This window comes from Nannobrachium achirus (genome assembly GCF_963921795.1).
Source record: "Nannobrachium achirus genome assembly, chromosome: 18".
In the NCBI taxonomy this organism is placed as follows: domain Eukaryota; kingdom Metazoa; phylum Chordata; class Actinopteri; order Myctophiformes; family Myctophidae; genus Nannobrachium; species Nannobrachium achirus.
In genome coordinates, this window is record NC_137825.1 from 16,518,558 (window position 1) to 16,539,054 (window position 20,497).

A 20,497-nucleotide genomic window follows, 5' to 3' on the forward strand; every position below is an offset into this window, starting at 1 on the left:
CTCTGAACTGTTATCCGGTTTCTGGACGGGTGCCCGGTTACCACAAAACAGCAGGAGACAATCAAGTATTCTTTTGTTATAGGAGAGCAGGAGGAAACCCTTCCTTTAGTTTGATGGTCCGTAACGTGTGTGTGCTCGGCACGCGTGTGTGTGTTTGTAATGCCTGACGGTCACTAGAACAATGTATGTGTCTATCTGGCATGTAGCACACAAACACGTGCACGTGTGCAGAGTAATCTTGTGTGTGTGTGTGTGCGTGCGTGCGTGCATGCGTGCATTTGTGCGTGCGTGCGCGTGTGTGTGTGCGTGCAAATGAATGAATGAATGATTTTATTTTTGTGTCATGCTACCTCATGGCCCATTCTTTTCAAACATAATAACGGTACACAAAAGTACATTTAGTGATATAGACAATGGTTACGGTATTGCTGATCATGTATGTAATAGATGCCAACCAAACATAACATAACAACACATAGTTCATAACTCATATACTACTTACTTACTGTATAGGGGTGTTTGTGCATAATATGTGTGTGTTTATGTGTCTTATCTTAACGTGTGTTGCAGGCAGAGGGGCTGGCTAGCGCGCAGGCTGAGCTACGTGCTGTTTGTGCTGGAGAGAGACGTCAACAAGGACATGTTTGCCAGGAACGTGGTGGAAAACGTGCTCAACAACAGCAGGTATACAGTAGGTGTAGGAGATGAACTCATGATGGATGTGGCTGAAGGAAGGCAGCAGAACAAAGTGGGGAAGCGTGCATTGATTGCAGGGCAGTTGAAGCGTGCTGTTTGAGCTGTCAGTTAACTTGCTGTCCCAAGTCTAAACTCTTTGACATGAACTCAGTGTTCGTGTCACAACACCTGACAAAAATGGACGAAAAGGGATAGTGCATGGCTTGCACATCCAACTCGACAGAGGTCCAAACGTTGTCCTTCATGATTGAATAAAGTACTATTCCTGGAGCTACGACTCAGTGTGCGGACTTTCCTCTTCCTCTTAAGTACGTATTTTTGTCCAGCACCTGAAACAAATTTTGTGGGATGTGCGTGCCTCCTCCTGAACTCCTTGCACATCCAACTGCCCAGTTGCAGAACAAACAACAGTACATAAAAGAAAATATAAATAAGCTCTACTTTTTTATCACAAGGATCCTCATCAGGAGTCTGTCTAATTCCAGTGTGTGCGGACCTCATCTTCTTTTAACTTAAACCCCATACAGTTGACCAGAGTCCCTCAGGGCTTTATGTCTTTTTTGTTATTGTGGGGAAAGCTTTTGCTGAACATAGCAATTCGACAAGTCCACAAAAGTGCGACACGTGAGCTTGTCGATCTGCAATGTTCTGGATGCTGGTGTTTAAGTGGTTAAGAACACCTCACACTTTTTGTAGATATATTCTTTATGTTTGCATGCACGGATGGATGGATGGACCCCCAAATGAATCATATATTTGAACTGGGTAACCCCCACCCTGACAAGCTCTTGGAATTGTGTTTTTACAATGTTTGCCTGTAATATTTGACAATGTAGCCAATTTGGTATTAAAAAGGTATTGAAAGCCTTTAAATTGTCACTTAAGAAATGTGCAGATACCCTGTATAAACGTATACTTTACGTGGGTTTGTTTACTGATGAGTGAGAAATGATGACTTGCACTTCAAGCTAATCATCTGGGGACCCCCCAAAATAATTTAGGGACCCCCAGTTTGTGGAACGGTGCTCTAGAAGACTCAGATGTGTGCTTCCTTCTGGTGTGTGCCAGGGTGGAGAGTGCCATCGTGGAGGTGGCCATAGACTCTGATGGGTCAGGAGGCGTACAGTCTGCCCAGGACCAGAAGGCCATCAGAGGGATGAGGAGGAAAGCACGGGGCTTCCTCCAGGAGATGGTGGCCAACGTTTCCCCAGCTATCATCAGGTACACACACACACACACACCAACCAACCAACCACACATCCATGACAAATAAAACTTGCTGGATTAGTGGATAGTCCACAATGTAATACATGAAATTCCAATATCATACATCAGTACAAGGTAAATATTATTTGTGCAGGGAGCCCAAAATAGTAGCGTATCTGCAAGATTTGGGGATTCTGCCTTTTCATCTGTGCGCAGTGAACCTGCAGTACCTGGATATATATATATATATATATATATTTATAATAAAAAAATGTCTAAGATAATGCCGTTGGGAAAGATCATTTGGCTTTTGTACTTATGTTTCCGTATCTTCTTTCCCAGACTGACAGGTTGGGTTCTTCTCAAGCTCTTCAATGGATTCTTTTGGAGCATCCAGATCCACAAGGGGCAGTTGGAGATGGTGAAGAAAGCTGCTACGGAGGTACAGTATATACTGCGTCTGCATACACTAACTAAGAGAATCACAAATCAATAGATCTTATATGCCTGTACAAGCACTTTGTTTTGTGTGTCATAGTTCGGTACATAAGAGAAAGTACAAAACATAATATTGCTTTTAATTTAGTTTCAGATGTATTTACTGTAAGTGACCTAAATGTACATGTAAGGGATGTGTAAGGCATTTTCTCTAACCCATTTAGGCCTGAACACATTATTACGCAATATTTTATGCTTTAAATATATAAAAAATAGCAGATATACAAGCTCACAGCGCGGCACCGAGTGCCGCTCTGCGAGCTTGTAGATCTGCTATTTTTGAAAAATCTGGAAAATGTGTGCAAATCTTTGAATATTTTGACCCGATTCTATAAGTGTCTTCTAAATCCTTCTACGTTTTTTTTCTTTCTTTTTTTCTTCTTTTTTTTTAAACTATGTTTCTGTCAGTGGTTCTCAAAATGTTTCATGCCAAGGACCCCCAAAACTACATGTATTTGGCCACGGACCCCCATCTCAAAATATGTTGTTCCAGGGACCCCCCCCATCTCAAAATATTGTATCAGGGACCCCCCAGAAGCAAATATTTGATTTACAAATGTTCACTTTCAAAAAGATATATTCAAAGAAAAAATATGTATATATCACGTTTTAAAAAAAATAGCAGATCTACAAGCTCGCAGCGCGGCACTAGGTGCCGCGCTGTGAGCTTGTATATCTGCAATTTTTCAATAGCTAAAGCATTTTCAATAGCTAAAGCATTCAATAATTCTAGGCCTAAATTTAAGTGGATTTCAAGGAGTCTCTAGGTTCCTTTATGGGGGTCTTAATTGACTTTGACAGTGTACAAATGGAACCAAATGGACCCGTCCATTTGGTTCCATTTGTACAGTGTCAAAGGTATGGATGCATGAGGATTTGACTGTGTTTTGTGTTTTATGGATGCATGAGGATTTGACTGTGTTGTGTGTTTCCACTGTGTGTTTGTGTGTGCAGAACAACGTCCCCCTGGTCTTCCTCCCCGTTCACAAGTCTCACATCGATTACCTGCTCATCACCTTCATCCTCTTCTGTCACAACATCAAAGCCCCGCACATCGCCGCCGGAAACAACCTCAACATACCTATCTTACGGTGAGACTTCTTCTTTTAATCCAAGTGCAGTGGTGGTCGGTCGCTGTGAGCCGGAACAAAAAAAATGTTCATATTTTGTCTTATGACAAAAATAAATCGGATATAGTCCTGCAACGGGGGTAGCTTAGCTTAGTGTTCCCTATAAAACGTATTTACCAGCCAGAGCGACCTGTCACTCAGTCGCAGTGCAGTGGAGCTTCTCTGACGTGAACTGGGAAGTGTGTTTTTATAGTTAAGTTAACGCGAGCGTCGCTCCTGGAACTCATTATTCACAGCACACAGGGTCCATTTTGCTTTAACTCTCACTTTCAAAAATCCAACCAAAAAACTATACTGTATACTGGACAAAATCTTTTCGTCGCTCACCTTTTAGTTAGCCTCAGTGTGTGTGTGCGTGCGCGCATTGTCTCATACTTATATGTGAGTTATTGTGGGGGTTGGGGTAGGGTTTCATCAACAAGCATTATTTGAATTATTATTTAAAATTATTTAAAAAAAAATCTATTCTTTTTTTTTTTTTTTTACTGTACTTTGTTTGTACAGCAGTGTCATCTTTTATGAAGCATGTTTATGATATACCATTGCCCGGACTAGACTAGAGATCATCACTTAGAAGGGGATTAATCTACTCACATCCACCAGTAGTGAAATGGGCCATAGAGCCGGGTTGAAAGGAAACGGATTAGCATAGGCTCAGTGTGTGACCCAAGGTGTGTGTGACCCAGGGTTATGTATGCCATAAGGTGACATCAGCTGTCTCACAGCTTATCTGATCACAGCCTATCAGCTTGCGCTATTCAAATAGGATTCTAAGTAGTACCGTATGTGCCTGACAGACATTGTGTGGTGTACAGGGCTCAGGAGACAGTGCCGTGTAGGCCAGGGGTCTTCAACAGGGGGTCCTCCAAATCTTCCAATGTCCATATTCTGAGAACTGCAGAAAATAGCAGATCTACAAGCTCACTTGTGAGCTTGTAAATCGGCTATTTTCGGCAAAGAGGTTTGGTGCAGAGGGGAAAAAGAGCAGACTAAGTACAGAGTAAAAGGTCAAGTTTATTAGGTAATGACGGCTCAAGTGGTTAAATATCTGAAAACACAAATTGACATGAATCCAAAATACACTGATCATTGTGCTGTCAAACGAGGAAACTATGGAATCTATGAAAAGTTTGTGGGGGTCCCTGCTTCATCGCTCTCTCAACTAAGGGGTCCTAGGTCCTGAAAAGGTTGAAGACCCCTGGTATAGGCTTTCCGGGAGTTCTGTAGCAGCAAACCTTTTATCATTTCAAGCACCCCCAGTCTTTTTTTTCCATCCCAATCTGCACATTGTTACTCAGTGTTAAAATGTAACTCTGAGATTTGTGCACTCAAACTTACAGACCCTCAAGTGTTCATGTTGTTTCCTAATAATCCGTAATTTTGTTGGGGACAAAACGAAACTCCCTCATGAATCCCTGCATTCCATGGTTGAAAACCAGGAAATGTAACCCCAGTATTGTCCAAATAGCTAGGTTATTAATCTCTTTCAGTGTGATTTAGGAAGTTGCATGCCATAACTAATCCACTAAATCCATCCATTGGCAGTTATTACTAAGACTCTAGCAAATCTGGAACTTTATTTGGGGTGTTTTTCTTATGGACTCTAGACCAGGGGTCTTCAACGGGGGTCCGGGACCCCTAGGGGGTCCTCAGAGTTACTACAGGTGGTCCTCCAAATCTTTGTGTGATAGGAACTTGTTTTTAGCAGATCTACAAGCTCACAACGCCTCGCTGCCTCTTCGGCAAAGAGCTTTGGAGGGGGAAAAGAGCAGACTAAGTACAGTGAAAGAGGCAAAGCTTAAGTTTATTAAGTATCGACGGTTCAAGTGGTTAAATATCTGAAAACACACATTAACATGAATCCAAAATACAATGTTGATCGTGTGGTCAAACAATGAAACTATATATCTATGAACAGGTTGTGGGGGTCCCTGCTTCATCTCTCTCTCAACTAAGGGGTCCTTGGCCTGAAAACGTTGAAGACCCCTGCTCTAGACAGAACATTGCAGAGAGACAGGAAACTGAAGGCAGAGAGAGGGCAAGGACATGCCTCAAAGGTCTTCAGACAGAATTGGGCCAGGAGCATTGCAAATGTTTTTCCACTAGCGCTGCATTATGCACTCATCCACTGTTGTGCCCCACCCACATTGACTGATTGACAAAAATGCATTATTATGTAATATCTGTCAAAAGCATTAAACAAAGTAACACTCAATGTAACCTTCTGATCATACTGATATAGAGTCCAGCAATAGCCATTTAACTCCCAATACACTTAGTCGACTAAAGCAGTGGTTCTCAACCTTTTCAGGCCGCGACCCCCAAAATAATCATATTTTAACTGGGGACCCCCCCCGAACCTGAAGAGCACTAAGAGTTGAGGCATTACATTTTGTAAATCGCTAAAGTTTTAGAACCCCCACTCCATTAATTTCAGCCCCAAAAGCCTTTTCTTTATATGTTTTCTACTTAGCCGTGACAGGGGCGGGATTTCGCGGCAAAATGACGTCATCTGCATCATCCGTATACGTTGTGTATACGTTGGCCAATCACATTGCAGATCATACACACATGATACACTACCGGCCAATCACGTCTCTTCAGGAAATAGCTTGCTTCAACAGCTTTGTTTACGCTGGTCTAGAAGTCTAGCCTGTAAAACTCCCCAACACCGGTCCGCAGAGGGACAATAGACACCTCCACGGATGCGTGGCGAGGCGGGCGAGCCGGCGAGGCGGACGCGGTGGTGTGAAGGCCCAGTCCGCGGCGAAAAACGGCCGAAAAAAGCAGACGCGACCGCGGTTTGCTATAACGCTACTGACCACTAGTTGAGCAACTTACACAGTATAACTTTAATCATCTGGGGACCCACAAAATAATTCTGGGGACCCCCATGGGGGTCTCGACCCACATGTTGAGACCCACTGGACTAAAGTACCCGACTTGACTGAAGTCCCCCAGAGCCCTGTACTAGGCCGTGTCCTGTTTTCGCTCTACACTTAATATCTTAGCCTAAAATAGCTGCTGGTTTAAAACACTAGGATTAGGATGTGTGTCTATTAATCTGATGATACATATACATGTTATAATCTGCTATATCTCCTGTTTGCAGCACGTTGATCCGTAAACTGGGAGGTTTTTTCATCCGCCGGAAACTGGATGAGACGGGGGACGGCAAGAAAGACATTTTGTACAGATCACTTTTGCACGCGGTAAGTCCCGAAAGTCCCTGAAACTTCACTAGAGTGATTTAAGGCTGCACACAGAGTACCAGCTTCTCGTACAGTAGGCGCTGTACTGTGCTGCTGCACTAAGGTTACCCTTCTACCCAGGGACGTGCTGGGTGCCTGATTCAGCCCGGGAAAAAGAGTTGTAGAGGCCCTCATTGCGCGCTATAGAGGGAGATCTCTCTCTATAGCGCTGCTGCTACTCAAACATTTGCCATTTCAGATCATGACAAGTGACAAGCCAGTGGGCCAATTATATGAGTTAAATTTTGTCGTTGTCGGGTGGAAACCTTGTATGTCCAAAACCGTTTGTTTTGTATTTATCATTTTAAAAATGATTTAAACTAGTGAAAACAGCCGATCTACAAGCACACAACGCCTCGCACCGCGAGGCGTTGTGTGCTTGTAGATCTGCTGTTTTCACTACTTTTGTGCGACGGCCTTGTATGATGAAGCAGGGCTTTGCTTTGTGAAAAAATGTACAAATTAGAAATTTGGAGATACAAGGTTTCTGCCCTACAGTGACGATTTACTTTGTTGGCCGCCCAGCACCCAAAATGGAACGAAGGCTGACATTTTATTTTTTATTTCTTTCCTAATGGCCCGGCCGTTCGGGAGTTGTCCCGCTTTTCCCAATGGCCAGCACGTCCCTGCTTCTACCCGTGTGCCTCATTGTTTGCATCACACCACAGGGCTGCCGGTTACAGAAACTATGTCACACGTCACATTCTGAAAGGCTGCACATGCCTATAAAGGGATTAACATAGCACGACACGTCCTCATACAACTATTTGACCTCGTAACAGAGGGCATGTACAAACAGTTTTCCACCGTCACTGATAACGTACACAAACATTCCTGTGTGTCAAAAACCTTTCATGTTTCATCTCTGCACTCACTGATAATCCTGGAGTCTTTGCACATCTCTCTGCTAATACACCATATGTTGTTGTTGTCAATGAAAGCTGCAAATCAGTTTCTATCCTTGAAGTGGCCTGCACCTTTTGACTCTGGCTTTTATGATCAAAGTACGGTAATTAAATACCAGCCGCTCCTCGATACCATCACGACTAGGTTATAGGCGCAGTCTACTTGTTTTTTTGTTTTGGCAATTTAGCGACCTGGGATGCCCCCAAAAAAGCAGCCAAACGTCTGACGTGATGTCTCTTCTATTATTGGCAGCCGCCAAATTACGGCAAAGACGACATTACTTATCCACAACTTTCCAACATCCCATTGTGCATTGCGCAGAATGTGCAGGCAGCTTCCGGCGCCGCAGCCGAGAGTGATCTACAAGCTCACAACGGTTGCATCTGCGACGCGACGTGAGCTTGTATGTCTGCTTTTAACCGGAAGTGTCCTGCAAATAAAGTTACAGTAAATGTTAGTTTATCTGCTGACTGTACTTTGTATGGCACTGTGTATTATTTGTGACTCTGTTCTTGTACCCGCTTGTGTGGACATGAATAAATCATGAATGTGTGTGCGCACACGCATGCATGCGTGCGTGTGTTTGTTTGTGCATTTGAGGGTTGCTCTGTGAATGTGCAACATATGTTCCCTATATTGTGTATTTGCTTTTGCCAGTCCATCAGTTGACAGTGTCTCAACAACAGCCTCTGAGGTTGAAGCCCCCCGGGCTTTGGCCCTAATCTCTATCCCTTGTGGTCTGCCCGGGTGACGGGATGGATACGAGTGTAGCTGACCTCGCTCACTTAGCGCCGCTGTGCTTCAAAAGGCTTTGTTATGTAATGGTATTAGTCCATGGCTGGGACACTCTAGTTTCAATGTATACGGCTGCCAAAAGCCTTTTTTTTTATTGACGGGGGGAAAAATAATTGGAATATGTTTTTGAAGACATAGCAGACACGCTTTCAAGTAGTGCCAGTGACACAGAAATAAGATTCTCAGTTGTGTTTCTTTCCAGCACATGCATCATAGTTGATCCCATGCATGTTGACAGAACTATAATACTTGAGTGGCTTTATCCTTCATTCCTCCCACAGCTAGTGTATCTCCTAGGCATGTAGAGCATCTTAAAATGTTTGGCTGAAGCAGATTGTATTTGTTACAGGAATACGTGAGTAACATTCTTTGGTTTTGGCTCCTCGACATTGTAGCAACAAGACAAAATAGCGAAATAGATCAATGACGTACAGTAAAGCCCTTTGCACACAGGACAGTTGCGTTTTTTTTGTTTGCGGCATGACTAAAACGCATTGGATTTGGTGTGCAAGGCTGTGCGGAATCGGCGCTGCGGATCCAAAAAGGAGTCATAAAAGGAGTGATGAGTTTTTTACCGCATGCGACAAGACGCACGAATCGAACTGGGTTCGATCGAGAAAAAAACGCACGGCGGCAGCCACTCGTCGCACGGCTAATTCGGAGCCGGTGTGCATGAGGTCATAGAGAATCATTGTTTTCTTTAAAAAAAATTATATTGTCCGTTTTATCCGTGCGGTTAAACGCGCCTGTGTGCAAAGGGCTTAACTCTAGTGGTAATAGTAAATACAAATAACAAAAATAACTGAAATAACAACGCACCCTTTAATCCATTTAGACTGGGTACGAATTATTGCGTATTATTATTTTATGCTTTTTTTTTTTTACCCGATTCTACGAATGTCTTCAAAATCCTTCTATGTTTATGTCAGTGGCTCTCAAAATGTTTCATGCCAAGGACCCCCAAAATTACATGTATTATCCATGGACCCCCCATCTCAAAATATTGTATAAGGTACAAATGTTCACTTTAAAAAAAGATATATTCAAAATGCGAAAAAACACAATCTTTCAAAAATTGCACTCTGTGCCGTGCTATGAGCTTGTATATCTGCTATTTTTCAGTAGTTAAAGCATTCAATAATTCTAGATTGCAGAAGGAAGATAGCTAGCGGTTTTGTGTCTTGCTCAAGGGAACTTGTGTAAGAAGCATGCAGGAAATGAACCGGGAACTTGCTGGAACCCAACCCTCATAACTCAGCCTCAGTCATCACATACAAAGACCTCGTCGCCAGTGCTTTTGTTTTCGGAAAGAGCAAAGGTCTTGACAAAATGACAAATGACTTAAACCCTGACTGTGTGTACTCTGTGTGCACAGCCAATTTGCATAATGTGGTCCAACAAGCTTCTCTGACTAAGCGGAATCAATTGAATTAATTAATGGCCTCGCCATTATAAGCTACTTAGTTTTTGTACAATACTTCACAGTGGGAAACGTTTAAGCGCAGTAAAATGGAAGGGCTGTGTGTTGGTAGCTCGTAGATAAGAGGATGTTACTGTACTTGAGACTCATGCAGGCATTGGAGACAGTCACTCTGCTTATCTCACCAGAACAACTGCATCCTACATGCACCTGTCCACTGTGCATTTACATTACAGGTATTCTACTACACTTGTTACTTAACTGTTCTGCTGCTGTTGACGGTGCTCACCGTCATTGAAAGGGTTAATACCATGGCGCCGTTGACGGTGAGGACTGTGAATCTTACTGTATATACAGTAAAGATATTATTACTTACTGTACGTCGCTCCGGTCCCGCCCGCATCGGCAATGTCCGCGATTTGTTTACAACGCACGTTGGGCGTGCACGCGAAGTGAAGCTCCTCAATGTTAAGTCAATGGAGAGGCCCATAAAGAAACTTCATTTAAACAAAATAGCCATTTTGAGACATTTTGCAGCAGATCTAAATGTAAACAAGGCACAAGGCAGGGCGCAGCCATCTTTCCTCTTCTTGTCCCACACTGTCATGTGACTAGATGATGTAATCGTTGCCGTCAAGTGATAATCCAAAAAAACAAAAACAACCCCCTTCCAGCCCTTCAAAATAATAGCGGCGGCCTATGGAGGAAACTGCGTGGCGCCGAGGCACCAAGCAACCTTCAGATTAAGAGGCACTAGATGTGTTAAAGTTACTTTAACTTAGCTGTTATTTTTTTTTTTTGGTGTGTATATGAGGATATAATCTATTATTTTCAGAAGACTGAACGATACTTTTGAATAGCTTAAAAGACAAACATCACACTGCAACCAACTGAACCAAGTAGTCTGACTCGATTCATGGATATATGCTAAAGTACAGCTTGTTTTAGCATTGTGGTATCAGGTATAATAACACAGGTAACATATCATTCTTGTATGCATTGTTTTGTCAATCAGTGTTAAAATAACGGGATTAAAGTTTTGCCACAGGCAATGGGGTGAACATTTTAAAATCTATGCTCTCAGTTGCCCTTGGAGAGCGAGAAGAAAACACAATTGTTATCATCTTACTTCCCAGCTAACTGTAAATGCCACAACCCCATCTCTGTTTCATAGTCAAAGTCTCCTCCTGCTCTCCAAAGCCTCGCGCAGCTGTGTAAGTATACAGTACTGTACATACTGTACTGAGGAGCAAGCAGTGACACAGCAGGGGCCCTCGCTGCGTGTGTTTGTGTGTGTTGTGTGTGTGTGTGTGTGTGTGTGTGTGTGTGTGTGTGTGTGTGTGTGTGTGTGTGTGTGTGTGTGTGTGTGTGTGTGTGTGTGTGTGTGTGTGTGTGTGTGTGTGTGTGTGTGTGTGTGTGTGTGTGTGGAGGGCGAGTATGCAAGTGTAAGGTGAAACCGTGCGTCCAACGCCGGGTGACCGAACTCTGACCTTCCAGTCGCAGTCTGACTGCGTAGCGTGCTATGCTGACACAGCTGTTATCCTCGGTTGATGCTTTTCCTGCTTGTTTATTTATATGCTAGTTGTGTTATTTAGATCAGGGGTCTTCACTGTTTTCAGGCCAAGGACCCCTTAGTTGAGAGAGATATGTGTATTTTGGATTCATGTCAGTTTGTGTTTTCACCACTTGAACCGTCAATACTTAAAGGAGGACTTCACCACTTTTCAACCTGTCTTCATATAATAGGTCTTCACTAATGTTCATGATAGAATAGCACAATCTTTTTCTACTCAGTCTGGGTCTCCTAGGAGAGTTGTGGGCGATTTTTATTATCGCGAGAACAATGGCTTGCTTTTCAGGAATAGAAAGGCCGCCGTTTCTATTAGCTTGGATAACCCATTGATGATGTCACTGGGATTTCTGACCCGCCCACAACTCCTATGAAAAAAAGGGGGATAAAATAAAATTGTGCTATTTTATCATGAACATTAGTGAGGACCTATTATATGAAGATAGGTTGAAAAGTGGTGAATACTCCTTTAATAAACTTGACCTTCACTCTATACTTAGTGTGCTCCTTTTCCCCCCTCTAAAGTTACTATAGGGTTCATGTGGTTAATATAAAAAAGGAGAAAAAAAAAGTTTCTATCACACAAAGATTTGGAGGCCCCCCTGTTATATGTAGTAACTCTAAGGACCCCCTGTTGAAGACCCTTGATTTAGATAAATGCTAGATTATGTTATTTAGTAGCCATGGACAAGACCGACAAAGACTTTTCTTTTCTTTTAATCGATTCTGACACTTGTATATATCTGACTGTCCTGTCAGTCTTGGTGCACCCCCCAAATACCGACTGGACGCTTTGTGTTTAACTCATACAGTGCCATCCGGCCACAAGGGGTGCTAGAGTGCCAGACATTTCTCCATTGACCTTCTTTATAGCTTTCGTCGACCCTCTCCCAACTGGCTTGAGTTTTCACTCCGGTCAATCCTATGGGTGTCCAGAGGAGGAAGCTAGCTGACACGTAGCCAAAATGCTAACCCATTTAGAAGCCCGATCTAAAGCTATTTCAGCCGCAAAAAACTTTCTCTTTGGGTCTGGGGACACAATCCGGAGAAAATCCTGTCTAAAGATGTGATTTATTATTGGAGTGGGCGGCGCGATTCGGCCGTTAGCGCGAATACGGCCCGTGGATGGCCGAGTCTAAGTCCCGGCCAAGGATGGACGTCTAGACCGGGGCTTCGTTGAGGCCTCCGATAAAATAATTCATTTTATTAAATATCCCGGACATGTTCGGGATAGGCACCCTGGAATACGTCGCGCCGCCTACAATGAACATTTGGTGAACATTGGGGGGGGTCTAAACTTTATTTTAAACCATTTTCAATGGAATAAATCGTCGGAGCATCTAGCGTCTCTCGTTGGTGAGCGCTGGGCGAGCCGGGACCACCCACGTTGCTCCAAGCAGCTCGGGGTAAGTAAAATAGCAAATAAAAAATTGTTTTTGATCCCGAATATCCCAAACTAGTTCGGGATAGGCACTAAAAGGGTTAACAGTCTTACAAAAGTGCTCACCCTCAAACCATAGATGTTGCTCATTGATTCAGACCACCTGTGTTCCGTAATATTCTGTATCGTTGAATAAAGAGGTGTCTTTTAATCCTGTCTTTGCATGACATTTCAATGTGTTGTGGTGATATTGCAGCAGGTGAAGGCCGGTATTACTGTGCACTCGATGGAAACAAGGAAATACAGTAACATTCAGGGCCTGAATGTTACTGTATTTCCTTACTGTATTTCCTTGAATTTCAGGCACAGACATGGTTCTGTATAGAACTTCCACAATGACTGAAATGGTGGTTATGGGAGACATGTGCTGTTACATGATTGACAACAGAATGCGGACCTGATTGAGGACAAGGAAACTATTGAAAATGAGTTGAAAATGTTGACAAAGCGGGTGTTCTGACTCAGCCCTGTACCAGTTGCATGTCGATAGTGTGGGAATCAGTTATGATCATTCCATCATCGTAAACATGGTACACCAAAGGTCTTCTCTGTATCAGCATCGGACGGCGAGGGTACCTGACCAAATTATAAAATATGAGGTGTTGAGACTGAGAATACGTTGGTACTGGTTATCCTACTTACTGTGTAGCACTTATTTATTTATTTATTTTTTGTTTAACACACTAATTTTCCTGTTGGTTGAGCTGGTTAACTGCTTTCAACACAGGCAAAATTCAAACCTTTTCAAAAATAGTGCCAATCTACAAGCTCACAATATGTCACATTGCGACACGTTGAGAGCGTGTAGATTTGCTATTTTCCTATTCAACACCATTGTAGGTCAAGGCACAGCAGAGGGCTTAAGTGGTTAATTACTAGGAACTTGCACTTTGAAACAAGTCACTCTGTATAAGAGCATCTTTAAAATGCCTGAGTTGTAAAAACTCAATGCGTTCGTCTCTGTTTGTGTTTCTCAATTTCGTTTGTCTCGGTCTGTCTTTCTCAATGCGCTTGTCTCCGTCTGTGTCCCTGAACGCGTGTGTCTCTGTGTCCCTGAACGCGTGTGTCTCTGTGTCCCTGAACGCGTGTGTCTCTGTGTCACTAAACGTGTGTGCCTCTGTCTGTCCACTCCAGTACACGGAGGAGCTGTTGCGTCAGCAGCAGTTCTTGGAGGTGTTCCTGGAGGGCACGCGCTCCCGCAGCGGGAAGCCGTCCCCGGCGCGGGCGGGCATGCTGTCCATCGTGGTGGACACCCTGAGCACCGGCGCCATCCCGGACGTGCTGGTGGTGCCGGTGGGCATCGCCTACGACCGCATCCTGGAGGGCAACTACAACAGCGAGCAGCTGGTGAGCTGTGTGTGTGTGTGTGTGTGTGTGTGTGCGTGTGTGTGTGTGTGTGTGTGTGTTCGTGTGTGTGTGTGTGAGAGACACACACACAGACTTGACTACTATCTCCCTTAATCTCTCGGACAGCTCTTGCATTTCGTCACTGTCTGGCAGAAACCTCGTATCTCCCAAGTTTCAAATGTGCATGTTTTTTCGTGAAGCAAAGCCCTACTTCATCATACAAAAGTGTCGCACGAAAGTAGTGGAAATGGCAGATCTACAAGCACACAACGCCTCGCATCGCGAGGCGTTGTGTGCTTGTAGATCGGCTATGTTCACTATTTTAAAACATTTTTAAAATAATAACACAAAAAATAGAGGTTTTGGACATACAAGGTTTCCACACGACGATTTACTTGTTTGAATTCAGTGTGTTGGTATAACACGTGCTGTTATTTGATAATGACAGCACTGTGTGTGGCCCTAACTCGCTTTTAAAAGCGTGCTGCACAAAAGCCCTGGATTACTACAGTAACAGTGCATTAATATTAATGATGTTGATGTCCCACCACCAGGGGAAACCCAAGAAGAATGAGAGTCTGTGGGGAGTGGCCTGCGGTGTGTTCCGCATGCTGAGGAAGAACTATGGCTGTGTCCGTGTCGACTTCACACAGCCCTTCTCCCTAAAGGTGATGAAGAACACACACCTACACACATACAGTACAGTACATATTCACTCTGCGAGATCCGCTGCTAGGGCCAGCATTTAAAGGACAACTTTGTTTTTTTACAACAAGAGTTCATATTTTAGATAGTAGAGAAAAGAAAAGATGAGTGTTAAAATGTTTTCATTTACTTTTTTCTATTGTTTTAGTGATTTTAACGATTTTGATTTGCATGCAAGTGGCTAAATATGTCTTTTTAGACAATAAGCCCATTCCCAAGATGCACTGCAATCTTTCATGGGCAGATGTGACTTATGGGTGCTTATTGTGTCTAAAAAGAAATATTTAGCCACTTGTACTCATGCCCCCAACCACTGAAATCAAATGACTAAAATCGCTAAAACAATAGAAGCAGTAAATGAAAACATTTTAACGCTCATCTTTTCTTTTCTCTAATTACAATCTGAATTATGAACCCTTGTTGTAAAAAAACAAAGTTGTCCTTTTAAGCATTCATTCAGCATTTTAGTGTTTCAATCTTTTATTCAATCTTTTACTCATTGTTTTAGTTTATTTCATCCTTATTCTTATTTACCTCTACCTCTACCTTTAAGCCCTTAGCACACAGGCGCGTTTATCCGCACGGATTAAACGGACAATTTTTTTTTTTTAAAGAAAACAATAATTCTCTACGACCTCATGCACACCGGATCCGAATGAGCCGTGCGACGAGTGGCTGCGGCCGTGCGTTTTTTTCTCGATCGAAACCAGTTCGATTTGTGCGTCTTGTCGCATGCGGTAAAAAAGTCATCACTCCTTTTATGACTCCTTTTGGGATCCACAGCGCCGATTCCGCACAGCCTTGCACACCAAATCCAATGCGTTTTATTCATGCCGCAAACGAAAAAAACGCAACTGTCCTGTGTGCAAAGGGCTTTACTCTTACCTCTCCTGTACTGTGTTTCATTCTGTATGGTTGTCTGCAGGAGTACTTGGAGTCCCAGAGAAGTCGTAACATACCTCCAACTCTGTCCCTGGAACAGTGCCTGGTCCCAGCCATCATCTCTGCAGAGTATGTTCGCACGCGCAACATTACATCGCATGCGAATCCATGTACTGTAATGTCGATTCATAGGAAATCAAAGGCATGTTAGAACAGGGTCAGAAGAGAGGGAGAGCAGAGACAAACACATCAGGCGTATACGTTAGTTTAGATAATTGAACAATCAACAATCTCCTGAATGACAACAATTAAACAATCGAAGGTCCTGAAGCAGAGAGATGCTTTTCTGAATTGCTTATTCTACTCTAGAACAAATAATAATAATAATCTCTTGGGTGTTTTCTTTTGAAAAAGAGTGACCTTTACTGATACTGTACTCAGTACTGTTTTTTTAATCATCATCTTTATCAAGGTCACTGATAATTTGCAGAAGTGTCAGTCTTTCTCTCCCATTGGAGGTTAATTTGTCCCCCGCCCTACGGGATGCCAACACTGTGCCCTGGCCTTGAGCATCAAGAGCACACAGTGGGGTGCTGCTCATAACACTGCTCTGTCCCCAGTTCTCTGGGGCCCCGCGATGGGCCCCCAGGAGGCGGCCCCCCACACCAGCACAGCTGATTCAACTGTCGTACGTTGTTCAGTCGACTCAGGGTTTTTTTTCTCTGTGTTGTACTACAACTACAACAACGCCACTACCACCACCACCACAGAAAAGGCTGAAGTCTTGAGTTCAAAACGGGCATTCATGTCGACTAAGCGGAATGGAAATGAAGCATTACCGACAGAATTGTTTTATGAAGTGAAGTTGACGATGGGGTTGTTGTGCCGTAGCAGCAGCAGCAGCCTGTCCCCTTGGGCAGGCATTATATTGGTGCTATATTTAAACAGCATGACAGAGCCATATGGATTACTGTTGGGAACGTTTTCACGTGGCCCCCCCGGCACAATAAATCACCGCATTGAGACAAAGTGAAACACGCTAGCACCGCCGACACCATTTTGTGCATTGTTAAACTTATAATCCATTTTTTTTTAAATGGTTCCGCACCTGCGTCACTTTTAGATTTTAACCGCTTTAACCATTATTTCATGCTTTATCTATTTAAAAAATAGCAGATGTACAAGCTCACAGCGAGCTTGTAGATCTGCTATTTTTGAGAAATCGTGGAAAGTCTTGAATATATTGTCCCGATTCTATAATTGTCTTCTAAATCCTTTTTCTAAATCAGTGGCTCTCAAACCTTTACATGTCAAGGATGTCCCCCAAAATTACATGTATTTTGCCGTGGACCCCCCATCTCAAAATATGTTGTTCCAGGGACCCCCAGAAGCAGAGATTTGAATTACAAAAGTTTGCTTTGAAAAAGATGTATTCAAAGATTTGCACACATTTTCATTTATTTTTTATTTTTTTATTAGCATATCTAATCTGTCAATTTCTTTGGTCACAATAATCATGACATTACATCATATCGTCCCATCCCTGCTATTATGTTGCTGAGTGCCAAGCAGGGAGGCATTGGGTTCCATTTTCAACTGTTCCAAATACCACTGCTTTCAACTTGCTAAATTGTGGTTAGTGGTTTAAAGGAAGGAACGTTAATATTGGACAACTGCACTCCTGTTAGGATAGGCCTCCTTCAATACATATTCTTAGTCATACAAAATGCTTATTTTTGGTATTAAATATGCCGGAAGTCCTGGATATTCCATCTTTAAGAGAAGATAAACTCCTGGCACCTGCAGGCATAATAAACCGCATACAATATAAAACACCATTATATTTGATACAAGCATATTGTACAATCAGTTAATTAGATATTAATGCATCTCAGTGGGAGACGTAATACTTTCGCTGGATGTTAATGTCGATTTGCATAAAGGTTTCATGTTTTGATTGATGATTTAATTAACATTATTGTAGCAAGTGAGGGAGGGTTTGTTCAGGTTCAGTTCAGGTTCAGGTTTATTAGTCACATGCATATCCATACAGGTACAGACATACAATGAAATGCTTGTGCCAGGAGCACTCTCAGCCTTATTACACACAAAAACATCAACCCACAACAACAAGACAACAACAACTCACCCAAGACAACCCAAAAACAACAAAAACCATACAGTGTAACAGTGTACAGTTTAAAAACTGCGTACAGTGCACATGACTACCTAGGTCTCGCTTTCATCTCTTCGTTAAGCAACCTGATTGCTTGAGCATAAAAACTATTACTTGTGAAGTTAAAACTACAATTTAATGAAAGCAAATCCTACATGATGGCTACTACTATTCTGCACAGATCAGTGTGTTAACACTTATGTTGCAATGATTTTTTCTCTTCAATGTCTCGCGTTGCCATGGTTACCATAGACTTCCATGTAATTGTGCAAGTGTGTAAAAAGTGCACGCCCATGCCTAGATGATGCACCACGTGTGTAGATGCTGTTCACAGCTTTCAAACAAAAAAATCCGTTTGGAAATCCGTTCAGGCATTCATGATTTATTATCAGCCATTATGTTTTCTTCAGATGTAAACAAACATGGCTGCCATGTTTGAAAGAATGGGTTGGTATGGGGGTTAAACATGCAATTTCGCGATCGCGATCATGCCTAATACATTTCTGGAGGTCCAAAAAAAAATTTTGAAAAAAATGTTTTTGAAAAAAAAAATCAAAAACGGCCCAAACTCGGGAAACTCGGGGTTGGCACAGCACTAGTACCAATACAAACTCGGGAAACTCGGGGTTGGCACCATATGTGTTAATTAAACAATTGAATCATACTTTGTATTTGCTCTTGCACTCCTGCAACTTGACGTTTTGGCAGGTTTCCGTTTCCCCCCTGAGCCAGCATTTGGCGACAGTGGCCAGGAATGACAGAGAGAGAGAGAGAGAGAGAGAGAGAGAGAGAGACCATACAATGGAAGCAAGTTTTGAAATGGTTGCGCTGTTCACCGGCCAGGTCATACCAAAGACCAGGGACCAGGGACCAGGGGTATCGCACCAAATTCGGGGCCCTGGGTACTTTTAACTATTTAAAAATAGCAGATATACAAGCTGTGAACTTGTCTTGTAGAACTGCTATTTTTTTTAAATCATGAACATTTTGTGCAAATCTTTGAATATTTCAAATCCTTCTAAGGTTTTTTTTGAAAAACCCATGTTTCTATGTCAGTGGTGCTCAAACCTTTTCATGTGAAGGACCCCCAAAATTATATGTATTTGGCCACGGACCCCCCATCTCAAAATACTTTGTTCCAGAGACCCCCCCAGAAGTAAAATTTGAGTTACAAATGTTCGCTTAAAAAAGACATATACCGGTATTCAAAGATTTGCACACATTTTCACGACTTTTCAAAAATAGCAGATCTACGAGCTCGCAGAAGCGGCACTCGGTGACGCCCCTGGGTGTATTTGTACATCAAGCTGCCTCACGCTACAGAATCAGGAGATAGGCTCCAGCCGTATGGGCCTCGGGGCTTACTTACTGTGTACTTTTGAAAATATTCACAGAGAGAGAGAGAGAGAAAGAAGCAGCTGGAGAGAGAACAGAGAGAAAGAGAGGGGGGGAGAGAACATTTTGTTTGTATGTTCTTACATAAGCACTTTTTTAAAAGAGTTGGAACCAACTGTGAAAACCCCAGTGTCCTTAAACGTGTGAATCTTATGTAAGACTTATAATTCAAGTTCAACGTCTAATAAAATACAAGTTTATTGTCCATGGACTTCCACTCTTCTTAATTCCTCTTCTTTATAGTCAATGCTACTTGTCAGGAGGTTTTGTGTGTCCTTTTCAGGCCTGACGCTGTGCAGTTTGAGGGCCAGGAGGAGGAACAGGCCGACGAACCGTGCAGACGCCAAGTCATCGCCAACCTGGCCAAACACGTGCTCTTCAGTAAGGAACCCGTCAGCTCTCTCGCTCTCTCTCTCTCTCTCTCTCTCTCTCTCTCTCTCTCTCTCTCTCTCTCTCTCTCTCTCTCTCTCTCTCTCTCAGTCTCAGCCAGAGCTTTCACCATGCTGTTTTATTCATCAGAGCTGACCAGTGGCCAGTCTGGCCAGGCAGCGCCGCACAGTGAAGTCCTGAGTGTTTAACTTTTAACTCAGAGAGAGAGGGTATACCCTCTCGAGTTACAGACCTGTGAGGTTAAATCCACACCTGCGACTTTCCTGTGCGTGTCTCTTTGTTAAAGATGAAGTGTTTCCGTTTCCTTTTCAATCAAGGTTTCTTTGTTGTTGAAGATGTGTCACTGCTTTCATAGTTGAGATGGAGTTGAGTTCTGAAATTTCATTTTTATTCTATTATTATTTTTATTTTACAATTTCACCCTCTTTAGGTGAATGAATGCCCTGGATTTGGCTGTAAAATCATTCAAAAACATGTTCTTTCAACACAATAGTTCACACAATATTTAAACAATGTTTTTGCCAAACATTTAACATTTAGCAATCCTCTCACAAAATGCCAGTAATAATAGGTCCAGGTATTTTAATGACGTCACGCCACGTCACAACGTGCCCGCACGTGCACCGTACCGTGCCGTAGCTGCCCGTGTAAAAGGACTGGCCTGACGCTGTGGTGTCCTGTGCATTCAA

The 20,497-nt window shown here is 42.9% G+C and overlaps 1 protein-coding gene across 2 annotated transcripts in view; it reads left to right on the forward strand.

Moving 5' to 3' along the window:
• gpam (glycerol-3-phosphate acyltransferase, mitochondrial) overlaps nt 1–20,497 on the forward strand; it is a 65,026-nt gene that overhangs the window by 23,000 nt on the left and 21,529 nt on the right. For both annotated transcript variants that reach the window (XM_080746943.1, XM_080746944.1), the window contains exons 5-13: nt 571–684; nt 1,765–1,917; nt 2,245–2,344; nt 3,355–3,491; nt 6,643–6,742; nt 14,048–14,260; nt 14,815–14,928; nt 15,891–15,976; nt 19,702–19,799. In XM_080746943.1, coding sequence (XP_080603069.1) covers nt 571–684; nt 1,765–1,917; nt 2,245–2,344; nt 3,355–3,491; nt 6,643–6,742; nt 14,048–14,260; nt 14,815–14,928; nt 15,891–15,976; nt 19,702–19,799 — 1,115 coding nt within the window. The remainder of the gene's footprint in view (nt 1–570; nt 685–1,764; nt 1,918–2,244; nt 2,345–3,354; nt 3,492–6,642; nt 6,743–14,047; nt 14,261–14,814; nt 14,929–15,890; nt 15,977–19,701; nt 19,800–20,497) is intronic.